Here is a 14154-nt window from a genome sequence, read left to right as displayed (position 1 = left end):
TTAGGTGACAATAGAATGTCTAGTATTTTCTATGCAGCCCCAGCACTATTTTAAAATATTTACATGGCCGGAATATCAATTTAAATTGCACTACTGCTATATTCACCATACTTTAAAGGGGTTATCCAGTGAAAATCTTTTCTTTCATATCAACTGGTGTCAGAAAGTTATATAGATTTGTGATTTAATTCTATTAAAAAATCTCAAGTCTTCCCATACTTATTAGCTGCTATATGTCATGCAGGAAATGTTTTATTTTCAGTCTGACACAGTGTTCTCTGCTGACATCTCTGGCAGGAGAGGTTTTCTATGGGGATTCATAGAAAATTGAGTTCCTGTCTCGGCCAGAAATGTAAGCAGAGAGCACTATGTGAGACTGAAAATAAAACAACATTTGCTGCCAGACATACAGCAGCAGATAAGTATGGAAAGACTTGAGATTTTTTTTTAACTCAGTTTTATTAGCATGTAGTCAGGGCCGCTTCTGCCATGAGGCGGAATGAGTATTCCGCCTCAGGCGGCAGATTGTGCGCCCCTTCAGGGGGCGGCAAGATTTCCCCCGCCGCTGTCATTATAGCTAAGTTTAACTTGGCTAAAATGACAGCCGCAGCCACGGCCTCACCACTCGTTGCGCGGCTCGCGCCACCCACGCTCACCGGCGTCCCTGCATCTGACGTCACCCAGCCTTCTTCCTGATTGGTTGGGTGCGTACATGCGTGCGTGCGTGCGCCACGGCCGTCCGCCGCGGCGCTACGCACTGAGGTCACGTCACCTGTCCAGGAAGTAGAAGTGCAGTTCCGGTCTTCATCTGAGGAAGAGCGGTTTCCCTGTGCTGTGGTAAGTTCCTGGGGTGGTAGGGGGGTTGGATGGGTGGCGGGCGGCTTGCGGAGGTGCGGGTTGCGGCGGTGGGGGGACCTGTTAGTTTTTTTTTCCGGGTTGGCAGTCTATTTTCATTATTAGGGAGTCTCTGCATTCAGGGGTCAGGGCCTCTGCAGAGACCTCCTCATAATGACAACAGACTTAATGCAGCCAGGGTCTTTGTTTGCAGCTCATTCACTTTTTTTTTTTTTTTACAGGTAGAGACAGGACTACTTCGGAAAAAAGATTTTTACATTTTTGATTTAATAAAAGGGTCAATGAGGGGTCTCGGGGGAGTTTTATTTCAATAAAGAATCTTTTAAAATTGGTGTTTTTTTTCTTACCTATTTTTGGCTTGGTAGTGGAAGCCATCTAATAGATGGTATCCATTATTAAGCCGGGCTTAGTGTTAGCCTGTAGAAGGGCTAACACTAACTCCCCACGCTTATTACCCCGGTACCCACCACCACCAGGGGTACCGGGAAGAGCCAGATACCGTCAGGCCTGGAGCACCAGAAAATGGCGCTCCTGGACTGGGCGGCTGGTAGCGTCAGGCTGCTGTTGCTTGGTTTTGTATCTGGCTGGTTATGGAAAATGAGGGGGACCCCACACATTTTTTTTCATTTATTTATTTAATAAACTAATGCATGGGCCCCCTTATTTTCTATAACCAGTCAGATACAGAACCAAGCAACAGTAGCCTGACACTATCATGGTGACAATGGCCAAAATAAATGGCCCCTGCCACCCTGGTAGCGTCAGGTTGCTGCTGCTTGATTTTCTATCTGGCTGGTTATGGAAAATGAGGGGGACCCTATGTATTTTTTTTATTTATTTAATAAACTAATGCATGCTTTCGCCCCTTCCTTTTCCATAACCAGTCAGATACAGAACCAGCCAACAGCATCCTGACACTATCAGGGTAGCAGTGTCCAAAAATAAATGGCCCCTGCCTTCCTGTCAGGCTGCTGCAGCTTGGCTGTATCTGGCTGGTTATGGAAAATGAGGGGGACCCGAAGCATTTTATTTATTTAATAAACTAATGGATGGGGTCTCCCCTATTTTCCATAACCAGACAGATACAAAACCAAGCAGCAGCAGCCTGACACTATCAGAGAGACAAGCACCATTTATTTTGGTCATTGCCAGCTTGATAACGCCAGCCTGTTGCTGCCTAGTCCTGGATCATCATTTTCTGGCGTTCCAGGCCAGACAGTATCTGATTCTTCCCAGTACCCCTGGTGACAGTAGGTACCGGGGTAATAAGCATGGGGGTTAGTGTCAGCACTTATAATAGCTAACACAAAGCCCTAGCTTACTAATGGATGCCATCTATTAGGCAGCTTCCACTACTAAGCCAAAAATAAGTAAGAAGAAAAACAATTTAACAAAGCTCTTTATTGAAATAAAATACCCCAAGAACTCTCGTTGACCCTATTATTAAAAGTAAGAATCTTCTATATGAAGTAGTCCAGAATGAAAGTTTAAAAAAATATAAACAAAATAAAATGATACTTACCTGCCCTTGGACCACCTTTTTCAGTCCCTAAGGGTCCATATATACAGAAAGATTATCTGCCAAAGATTTGAAGCCAAAGCCAGAAACAGACTATAAACAGAGATCAGGTCATAAAGGAAAGACTGAGATTTTTCCTCTTTTCAAATCCATTCCTGGCTTTGGCTTCAAATCTTTGGTAGATAATCTGTCAGATAATCTTTCTGTGTAAATGGACAAATGTGACGATTTGCAACACCAGTAGATTTTGGCAGACAATCCAGGTTGTGTGTCAAAATCTGGTGCCACCTTCTGCTCTTTGGTTGAGGCATTCAGCAGAAGTACAGCAAACCTCATAGAGCTGTGCCCTGTAGCCAGTGCAACAAATTCGCACCTGGTGAATATAACCATGTACCACATGGTTGTATTCACTGCTGTGGTATATATCAATGCATACAATATATTCATCACTGGTATATATGAATGCATTTGTTGCTGTTATATATGTATGCTTGTGGTATATTCACTGCTGGTATATATGTATCTGTGTGGTGTACACTGCTGTATATGGTTATGCATTTTGTATATTCACTGCCGGTATATGGTTATGCATTAGGTATAATTATTGCTAGTATATTGTTATGCATTTCGTATATTTACTGTTGATATTTATATATATATATATATATATATATATATATATATATATATGTGCGGTAGATTCATTGCCGATATGTATGGATGCTTTTGTATATTCACTGCTAGTATATAGTTATATGCATACATTTGGTATATTCACTGCTGTTATGTATGTATCTGTACAGAATACACTACTGGTATATGGTAATGCATTGGGAATACTCACTGATAGTATATACGAACGTGTGCAGAAGTATATTCATAGCTGGTGTATATGTATCTGTGCGGTATATTCACTGCTGTGGTGTGGTTATGCATATGGTATATTTACTGCTAATATATATATATATATATATATATATACAGTGGTACCTTGGTTTAAGAGTAACTTGGTTTAAGAGCGTTTTGGTGTAAGAGCTCACAGTTTTTCAAAATAGTAACTTGGTGTAAGAGCATTGCTTTTGTGTAAGAGCTCCCTGTACTGGGTGGGAGGAGGAGTGGAGGAGGGGCATGGTCTGCATAGCGGGGTCTACAGCCCTGTACTCTGACCCAGGAAGCCTGGGCGTGTGTGTTGGGGGGGGGGGGGGGGGGCGCCATTTTAATTTTTGCCTCAGGCAGCAGAAAAGCTAGAATCGGCCCTGCATGTAGTGTATCACTTACATACAGTATATACAAAATATTAGCATCCACAGGAGCATACACAACTCATCCTAAACACGGGATGAGGATAATAACCACTACTAATCTCCAATCAAGGTAAGACTGGCAATACAGAACAGTAGTACTATAGCAGTAACTACTATCAGGCAGTATGGAAACCATTAAGGGCTCGTTCACACAGAGCAAAAGCAGCTGAATTTCTGCGCTGAATCAGCGCTGAAATTTCAGCCGTTAAAATAGGTGCAGAGCTAATTTCCATTGTGTTGAATGGAAATTCTGCTCTGCAGTTCACACGGTGGAATTTCCGCACTGAACTAATCCGCTTTCCGCCAGAAGAATGAACATGTTCATTTTTCCGCTAGCGGAAGCCTATACAAACCAATGGGGCTCTGATTTACTGTTTCAGCGCGGAATACGAGCGTATTCAGTGCGGAATACAAGCGGAAATTACGCGCTGAATCAGCACGGAAATGGGGAAAAAAGGGGGGGGGGAGGATTCTAGTATATATTCTGGTATAGTCTAGTTTACTCGCCAAATACTCGCTGAATTTCAGCGCTGAATGCATGCGGATTCAGCGCGGATTCCTCGAGTATTCCGCGCTGAATTTGTCAAGAGCTGATTACGAGCTGAACAATTTCCTAGCGGAATACGCAGGGATTCTGCTTACATTCTGCTTACATTATGCTCGGAATTCAGCATCAGTTGATTTCAGGCGGAAATATTTCCTCGCGTAATCCGCCCCTTTTGCTCTGTGTGAACGTAGCCTAACAGCGAGACAACAAAGTCGTGCTACACATAGGGACTTGAGATTTTTTAAAAGAAGTAAATTACAAATCTATATAACTTCATGATATCAGTTGATTTGAAGGAAAAAGATTTTCTTTAATAGTTAAAAAGGATAATATAAGCATCCCATTCATAGCAGCATTGGTCCCCATCACTCACTTTCGTGTAATAAATCCATGGAACCAGTCTGCAAACCGCCCATTCTTCAGTAGCTTCATCCTCTGAGTCTTTTCAAACCATTGGTATGTTTGGTCTTTCAGATTTGCACCAGTGCTTCTTGATGTCTTTTTGTGCACAGAGACAGCAGATGAGCCATCAGTATTCTAAGCAACAAAAATTAAATGATGGTTTAGAACTTGACCATCCCCACCAGTTACAAAACTGCTTGTGCGCCATAGTGCTTAGACACACATCCGCAATGCAGGGACCGTATACTTAAATATTTCCAAATTTGAGTGTTCAGATTTGAAAACCATTCCCGAACCTAAACAGTTTTACAGGTCTGCTCAACACTGAATAGGGATTCCCAATGTCTGCATAATTCAGCAGCCTATTTTGCCAACAAAACCCCTTTAAATTCTTAATGGTATAACATTGAAATACATGTGGAGAAAATCAGTAGCAAAGAAGAGAGATGTGAATGTGACATTTCTATACAGATTCAGTTCTAACCTTGTTCTTGGCCTCTGCAGCCACCTCTTTGGGCTGACTGGGCTCTTCGTGGCATGATTTGGTGATGCAGGGTACATCCTTGTTTAGTGTAATTGGTTTAAAAGTACTAAAGGCGATGGATTGGAAATCTATGAAAAAGAATATTACAAAAATTAACAATATAAAGTTTTCAAAGGATGTAAAGTGAATGTATCACCTGGATTTTTTTTTTTGTCTTTTTTCTTTTATGCTTTGAAATTTCAACCATATAAGCACAAGACAGAACTGAAAAGGGAAGTATACAATATATAAACAATTATAATGTAACTAAGGGTCCTTTTACACACACAGATGTCTGACAGATTCTTGAAGCCAAAGCCAGGAATGGATTTGAAAAGAGGAGAAATCTCAGTCTTTTATGACCTGTTCTCTGTTTATAGGGACGAGGGGGTTTACACGCGCCGGCAGAGAGTGAGTAAGAGACGGGACGGGGAAGGGGGGGGGTTGGGGCTGTGGGATGCTCCGCCGGCTGCCCAGGTGATCGCTAGATCGTCTGGGCAGCCCATAGAGGATAGCGGCGGTCTGCTGCCGCCGCTCCTGTTGCTCAGGGCGACAGCAGCATATCACTGCTATCCTGATCGTGTATTTTTCAACATGATGAGCATTGTGCATGTCGGCTGATCATTGTCTTCTATTACATGAACTGATTATCGCCCATAACGGTCGGTATCGAACGAATACGGCCGATAATCGCTTCGTGTAGTAGGGCCTAAAGGTGCGTTCACACGTACAGGATCTGCAGCAGATTTGATGGCGCAGATCTGAATCTGCCGATCTGCAGCGGATTTAATGGCCCAGAATTGATTTGCTTTGAATCTGCAGCTTCAAATCTGCGCCATCAAATCCACTGCAGATCTGATGCATATTCTGTATGTGTGAACGCACCCTTCAGGTAGCTTCACACGTACCGTATCGCAGTGGATTTTACAGTGCGGATTTGATGCTCTGTTCATTCATTTAGTAAAGTCTGCTGCGGATCCGCAGCAGAAAATCCACTGCGATATGGTACGTGTGAAGCTACCCTGAGGGTCAGGGGCGGATTAACTTCACCATAGGCTCCGGGCTGTTCACCAAGTCTGGGCCCCCCTCCACCCTACTGTATATATGGTAGCACTAGCGTAGCAAAATTGCAGTAAAAAGCATCTATTTTTTGCAAATCATGGCAGAACTATAGCCAGGGACAATACTCCTCTGAAACAATAAGTCTGTTTGGGTGGCCATGGGCCCCCAAGAGCTCATGGCCCCAGGCTACCGCCCGAAAAGGACCTATTATAATCCGCTACTGCTGAGGGTGCGTTCACACGTACAGGATCTGCAGCAGTTCGCAGCAGATTTGATGGCCCAGAGCATTGAATCTGCAACTTCAAGTCTGCTGCGGCTCTGCTGCAGATTCAAATCTGCGCCATCAAATCTCCTGCAGATCCTGTACGTGTGAACGCACCCTGAAGGCAGCAAAAATCTGTCAGATATCTGTAAAAGCACCCTTAGGAAACAGTGTCATCAACGTGGCTGGGATACAAAGAGTAGATCATTTAAGTAGTTTAGGACAGTCCAATAACAAAAAATTTTGAAAAAAACATGAACAAAAATTATCAAAAATATATTTAACATTAAAACTTGATTTAAATAATAGGCAATTTTGTGATGACACATTCCCTTTAACAATGACATAGCATGATAGCTGCCAAGCTGTTACCTTTTTCAGCACAGTCCTAATCCAGTACTCCTGCCCCGGGATTTTCCTTCTATTTACTGTCATAACAATTAGAATGAGAACGGCATCACTGAGACACCCAGTTACAGTCACTGACCAGATAGCTCACTTCACACATTTCACTGGAAATATTGACACATACAGACAGCTTTGTCATGTAGTTCAAGGGAAAAATAACCACTTGGTTAATCGGATACCTGCTTGTTTCCACACTAGAAGGGGTATTGCTGTCTGTCTGCTGTACCTCTAGCTACCTCCTAAGATCATTATCAGAGGTTAAGATCTGGTCTTCAACTAGTGAAAAAAGATCATATCTGTTAGGTTGATAAGGTGTCATAACAGCATTTCCTTTGACTCTATATAGTAACAGACAGGATGTTGAATTTAGGTTGCAAATTGTTTTTCTTGCCAAGATGATTTATTTTTAGAATGAGATTCTTTGCTGAAGCTGTTAAAAGTTATCTCTTAAGAATGGTTTTCAGATCTACTTTGCACATGTTCTATTCACGCTCAGGCCTGTTCATGCTGCCCTAGGCACTTTGCATGCTGAGCCCCCCCCCCCCTTCCCCCGAGTTACATGCATGGCACTTGGGTGCCGCTCTACTTGTTGCCCGCTCTTCTCAAACAGACGTGATGGAGGAAGGAAGGTGGCCGAGACGTCTTAGTTCGGGGACCACTTCTGTCCAGTGTCGGACTGGGATACCTGGGGCCCACCAGAGGAAATGATCCTTGGGGCCCACCTATATAGAACCAGTGAGACACAACACGCTGACCATCTCCTTTCCTGGATTTATCTGTATCTGTGACAAATCCCTTGGGAATAACATTTTCAGTTGAACTAAAACTCTCAGAATACCCTCCACTTATACAGCTCTCAGGGTATGCTGGGAGTTGTAGTTTCTGAGTTGATTTAATAAATCACTGTGTGCAGAGGCTCCTGAAATATGTCCCTTTAAGAGCAAAATAGGTCCATTTAAGAGCAACCTGGGTCCCTTTAAGAGCGACCTGGGTCCCTTTAAGAGCGATCTGCGTCCCTGTAAGAGTGAAATGGGTCCCTTTAAGAGCGAAATGGGTCCCTTTATGTGCAACCTGGGTCCCTTTAATAGCGAAATGGGTCCCTTTAAGAGCGACCTGGGCCCCTTTAAGAGCAAAATAGGTCCCTTTAAGAGCGAAATGGGTCCCTTTAAAAGGAACCTGGGTCCCTTTAAGAGCGAAATGGGTCCCTTTAAGAGTGAGCTGGGTCCCTTTAAGTGCGACCTGGGACCCTTTTTTCGTTTAGATCAGATTTGTCGTTTTTAAGAAATTTACGTTTAAAGACCCCAAATTTCCCATAGAAAATAATGGCCCATTGCAAATAATGGCCACACTCTAACCGCTAACAGCCAATCACAGCACATATGCAAATAGCTGAGATATAGCAGCGAATAGGAACTCTAAGATCTCGTCAGGCAATGTTTCACACCATCCACAGTCACATGTCCACTATTGGCCAATAGAAGATGTAATATATGGAAGGTCCTTTACGATTTTGTCTCACTGACATGAGTAAGATTGTCATGGTAACCGAGCAATGATCTTTACCATTATAAGTACCCAGATCGCTCTTAAAGGAACCCAGGTAGCTCCTAAAGGGACCCAAGTCGCTCTTAAAGGGACGGGAGCCATGTCGCTCTTAAATGGACCCAAGTTGTTCTTAAAGGTACCCGAGTCGCTCTTAAAGGGACGGGACCCAAGTCGCTCTTAAAGGGAAGGGACCCAAGTCACTCTTAAAGGGTCCCATGTAGCTCCAAAAGTTATGGGACCCATGTCGCTCTTAAAGAGACCCATGTCACTAGAGTGACCCGAGTCCCTTTAAGAGCGACCCGGGTTCCTTTAAGAGCGACCTGGGTCCCTTTATGAGCGACCTAGGTCCCTTTAATAGCAACCTTGGTCCCTTTAAGAGCGATCTGGGTTCCTTTAAGAGTGAAATGGGTCCCTTTAAGAGTGAAATGGTTCCCTTTAAGAGCGAACTGGGTCCCTTTAAGAGCGAAATGGGTCCCTTTAAGAGCTAAATGGTTCCTTTTAAAAGCGAAATGGGTCCCTTTAAGAGCAAAATATGTCCCTTTAAGAGCGAAATATGTCCCTTTAAGAGCAAAATGGGTCCTTTTAAGAGCGACCTGGGTCCCTTTAAGAGCGAAATGGGTCCCTTTAAGAGTGAAATTGGTCCCTTTAAGAGCGACCTGGGTCCCTTTAAGAGCGACCTGGGTCCCTTTAAGAGCGACCTGGGTCCCTTTAAGAGTGAAATGGGTCCCTTTAAGAGCCAAATATGTCCCTGTAAGAGCGACCTAAGTCCCTTTAAGAGCGATCTGGGTTCTTTTTAAGAGCGATCTGGGTCCCTTTAAGAGCGAACTGGGTCCCTTTAACTGCGATCTGGGTCCCTTTAAGATCGACCTGGGTCCCTTTAAGAGCTACCTGGGTCCCCTTAAGAGCGACCTGGGTCCCTTTAAGAGCGACCTGGGTCCCTTTAAGAACGAAATATGTCCCTTTAAGAGCAAAATGGGTCCCTTTAAGAGCGACCTGGGTCCCTTTAAGAGCGACCTGGGTCCCCTTAAGCGTGAAATTGGTCCCTTTAATAGCGACCTGGGTCCCTTTAAGAGCGACCTGGGTCCCTTTAAGAGCTACCTTGGTCCCTTTAAGAGCGATCTGCGTCCCTGTAAGAGTTAAATGGGTCCCTTTAAGAGCAAAATGGGTCCCTTTATGTGCAACCTGGGTCCCTCTAATAGCGAAATGGGTCCCTTTAAGAGCGACCTGGGTCCATTTAAGAGCCACCTGGGTCCCTTTAAGAGCAAAATAGGTCCCTTTAAGAGCGAGCTGGGTCCCTTTAAGTGCAACCTGAGTCTCTTTTTTGTTTAGATCAGATTTGTCGTTTTTAAGAAATTTACGTTTAAAGACCCCAAATTTCCCATAGAAAATAATGGCCCATTGCAAATAATGGCCACACTCTAACCGCTGACAGCCAATCACAGCACATATGCAAATAGCTGATATATAGCAGCCAATAGGAACTCTACGGTCTCGTCAGGCAATGTATCACACCATCCACAGTCACATGTCCACTATTGGCCAATAGAAGATGTAATATATGGAAGGTCCTTAACGATTTTGTCTCACTGACATGAGATTGTCATGGTATCCGAGCAATGATCTTTACCATTATAAGTACCCAGATCGCTCTTAAACGAACTCAGGTCGCTCTTAAAGGGACCCCAGTCGCTCTTAAAGGGACGGGAGCCATGTCGCTCTTAAATGGACCCAAGTCGTTCTTAAAGGTACCCAAGTCGCTCTTAAAGGGGCGGGACTCAAGTCGCTCTTAAAGGGACGGGACCCAAGTCGCTCTTAAAGGGTCCTATGTAGCTCTTAAAGGGATCCAAGTTGCTTTAAAGGGACGGGACCCAAGTTTCTCTTAAACGGACGGGACGCATGTTGCTCTTAAAAGGGACCCAAGTCACTCCAAAAGGTATGGGACCCATGTCGCTCTTAAAGAGACCCATGTCGCTAGAGCGACCTGGGTCCCTTTAAGAGCGACCCGGGTCCCTTTAAGAGCGACCTGGGTCCCTTTATGAGCGACCTAGGTCCCTTTAAGAGCGACCTGGGTCCTTTTAAGAGCGAAATATGTCCCTTCAAGAGCGAAATATGTCCCTTTAAGAGCGACCTGGGTCCCTTTAAGAGCGACCTGGGTCCCTTTAAGAGCTACCTTGGTCCCTTTAAGAGCGAAATATGTCCCTTTAAGAGCAAAATGGGTCCATTTAAGAGCAACCTGGGTCCCTTTAAGAGCGACCTGGGTCCCTTTAAGAGCGATCTGCGTCCCTGTAAGACTGAAATGGGTCCCTTTAAGAGCGAAATGGGTCCCTTTATGTGCAACCTGGGTCCCTTTAATAGCAAAATGGGTCCCTTTAAGAGCGACCTGGGCCCCTTTAAGAGCAAAATAGGTCCCTTTAAGAGCGAAATGGGTCCCTTTAAAAGGAACCTGGGTCCCTTTAAGAGCGAAATGTGTCCCTTTAAGAGTGAGCTGGGTCCCTTTAAGTGCGACCTGGGACCCTTTTTTCGTTTAGATCAGATTTGTCGTTTTTAAGAAATTTACGTTTAAAGACCCCAAATTTCCCATAGAAAATAATGGCCCATTGCAAATAATGGCCACACTCTAACCGCTAACAGCCAATCACAGCACTTATGCAAATAGCTGAGATATAGCAGCCAATAGGAACTCTAAGGTCTCGTCAGGCAATGTATCACACCATCCACAGTCGGCGCGCATCGGCAACGCCAGGAGCCGAACGCACGGCCCGAGTCCTAACAACTTTTCATGTGTCACTATGGACTCTACTCAAGGACAGTCCATGCTGAAGTCCCCCTCCCCCTTCCCTTTATCCATCCCCTCCTTGGTTGAACTTGATGGACATGTGTCTTTTTTCAACTGTATTAACGTAGTAACTATATGTAACTATGTAAGTCCTGCTCTGACAGGAAGAATCATCTAGTGAGCATAGCTTTACATGGACTCATCTGCCAGCACTGGATTTTTTGTGGTATTCTGGAAGGATTGCTGTGAGACATACACATCAGGACTGTTTTTCTTACGCAGTATACTCACCACAGTAAGCCAAACTGTGAAAGCGCTCTCATCTTTCTAATCTTTAGATTATTCTACTTTAAATTATGAACACCTATATTTACCCTGTCACCAACGCAGTACGATTACAGGATAGGCAGTTGGAATACTTCTTGCGCTTATTTTACCAACTTTAAAAAATTTAAACTTTTTAGAAAAAAAACATGGTTTTAAATTGCCATATTCTGACCTCGTCATTTTTTTTGTCTACGAAGACATATGAGGGCATATTTTTGGTGCTATGATCTGTAGTTTTTAGTGGTACTTGGGACATTTTATCTGCTTTTTATTCCATTTTATCTAATAGATTATATCAGCAAAAATCTGTAATTTTGGTGCTTGGTGTTTGTTTACACCGTTCACTGTTCAAGAAAAATTATGGTTTATTTTAATAATTCAGACAATTCAGCACGCAGCAATATAAAAAAAAGTTTTGTTTATTTGTTTTGTTTATTTTTTTTATTAAAAAATGGGGGAAGGGAGTGAAAGAATTAAGATTTTTCTTTGTACTTTTAAAAACTTTTTTTTCACACTTATTAAGGCTGCGTTCACACTACGTATATTTCACTCAGTATATGTATATTTCAGTCAGTATATTTCAGTCAGTATTGCAACCAAAACCAGGAGTTGATTAAAAACACAGAAAGGATCTGTTCACACAATGTTGAAATTGAGTGGATGGCCGCCATTTAATGGCAAATATTTGCTGTTATTTTAAAACAACAGCTGTTTTATTGAAATAATGGCAGTTATTTACTGTTATATGGCGGCCATCCACTCAATTTCAACATTGTGTGGACAGAGCCTGTCTGTGTTTTAATCCATTCCTGGTTTTGGTTACAATACTGACTGAAATATACGTAGTGTGAACGCAGCCTAAGTCTCCTAGGGAACTATAATATGCAATAATTAGATTGCATATACTGATCAATGCTGTGCTTCTGCATAGCATTGATCTGTCAGATCGGTGCTCTGCTGATTGTCTGCCTGATCGGACCCCTGACAGGTTCGGTACCTGTCAGAGCTCAGATCAGATTAAAGTCCATTCCTGATATTTGCAGACAAGTGTCAGCTGCATGTTAATTGTCAGTTCCCAAGCCCACACTATATCCACTGACCGCTGGGCCACCGTACAGAGGCATATCAACAGTCGTTAAGAGATTATCACGGGTGACCCGGCAAGGTGGAGACTGCATTGGTGTCTATTTAAAAGCAACTGATGGTACTGTGTCTGAAAAACAACCACGTCAGGTAAGAAGCCCTCACTTTTTTATATCCAACCCCTGGACATAACTGCCGCCCCTGCTGTTTTTTGTGTTTTTTTTTTTTTGTATTTTACAGTACTCTGACTGTAATGTATGCAATATTGCTTTATGGGTTCAAACCCATCCTTTATGACATTTTTGTTCTTTAAATAAAGAATAAAAAAAGGGATATGGCAGAGAAGACATAAAAAGAGTAACCTGGTGTTTCAATTTTGAAAGGGGTCCATTCAATTACCCATGCTGCTTTAAATTGTTAGCTGATTAGCTCACCTATTGTTTGAGTGAAAATGTCTTAGATGTTGGACCACATAGCAGCTGCAATGTAAGCTACCCTGGTACATACGCAGATGTTTGAGGGCACATATTCAATCTGCTGCCCGACTAATCCACCTCTCCCCTTGCTTGTCCTCTGCCTTTCCCCTCTGAAAGTCTCTTCACTGGCTACCCAATGCCCAACTAATTCATTTAAAATTGTTAATCATAACATACAAGGCCATCCACAACCCATCCCTTCATACATTTCTGACAAGAGAGAGCCAACATATCTGACTCTCACCATCCCACTTTTGAAACTTGAGGACCCATCTCAGATTAGGCTACAACCTACGATAACCCTGTATATCAACCCCTTATCATATGTACAGTGCTCTGGAATCCAAGGCACTTTACAAAAATTTTGTGGAGCATTTTATTGGATGGTCATTCCCTGATATCGCCTTCACTTTTTCAACTTTCATATGTGGCAGATTTATTGCTGACATTTCTGTCTCTAAAAATAATTTCTATTCTTCGGAGTAGTTTGTGGCAAGCACACAGCTTTCTGCAGCTCTTATCAGATACACTGAAAAGTTGCAAAAATTTCTGCAACAAATTTGCCACATGGAAACATCACAGTCTAGAGAAAGATTGCAAAAAAATTGGCACATACCTTCGTGGTAGTCGTATTCCATCCTTGCCTCTGTATAGACAATCAGTAATGAAGTAGGTTAAAGCCCAACTGACTGCTCATTCTGCATTCCTGCTCATTGCTGGTATATTCTGAGTGGCAGGAAATTGTTAGCCACAATATAAGGTGATGTCAAGAAGCTGACAGAGATGTGAACACGAGCGGCACGGCCCTTGTCACTTACGTCATGGAATCGGCACCCAGCACAGCTGAGGTTCGCAGTTTTGAAGAATAATCAGATGTTTTTTAGTTTGTTTTTTTTAGCAGCCACATTCATATTAACTTCTTTTTACATATTGTGTTGTAACCCTCTCCAGAAATAATTCTTCCTGTTTACACAGAACAGTTGCAGAGCTGTGATAATGCTCTGATCAGTAAGACTTCTTGTTACATACAGTGCTTTTATGAAAAATGCCATGCTTTTTGTGGTG

At 43.0% G+C, this 14154-nt stretch overlaps 1 protein-coding gene across 1 annotated transcript in view; it reads right to left on the bottom strand.

Annotated features, from left to right (window-relative positions):
* Window positions 1–13802, bottom strand: part of SH2D2A (SH2 domain containing 2A) — a 36221-nt gene extending 22419 nt beyond the window's left edge. Inside the window, exons 1-3 of the mRNA XM_069950421.1 lie at window positions 13706–13802; window positions 5112–5239; window positions 4599–4762 (exon numbers count right to left, since the gene is read on the bottom strand). Coding sequence (XP_069806522.1) covers window positions 4599–4762; window positions 5112–5239; window positions 13706–13727 — 314 coding nt within the window. The 5' untranslated portion in view covers window positions 13728–13802. The remainder of the gene's footprint in view (window positions 1–4598; window positions 4763–5111; window positions 5240–13705) is intronic.
* Between the last annotated feature and the right edge of the window lie 352 nt (window positions 13803–14154).

The sequence above is a fragment of the Dendropsophus ebraccatus genome, chromosome 13 (genome assembly GCF_027789765.1).
Source record: "Dendropsophus ebraccatus isolate aDenEbr1 chromosome 13, aDenEbr1.pat, whole genome shotgun sequence".
Classification (NCBI taxonomy): Eukaryota; Metazoa; Chordata; class Amphibia; order Anura; family Hylidae; genus Dendropsophus; species Dendropsophus ebraccatus.
The sequence above is the reverse complement of the archived record's forward strand: the minus strand, read 5'-3'. Positions and strand labels throughout refer to the sequence as shown.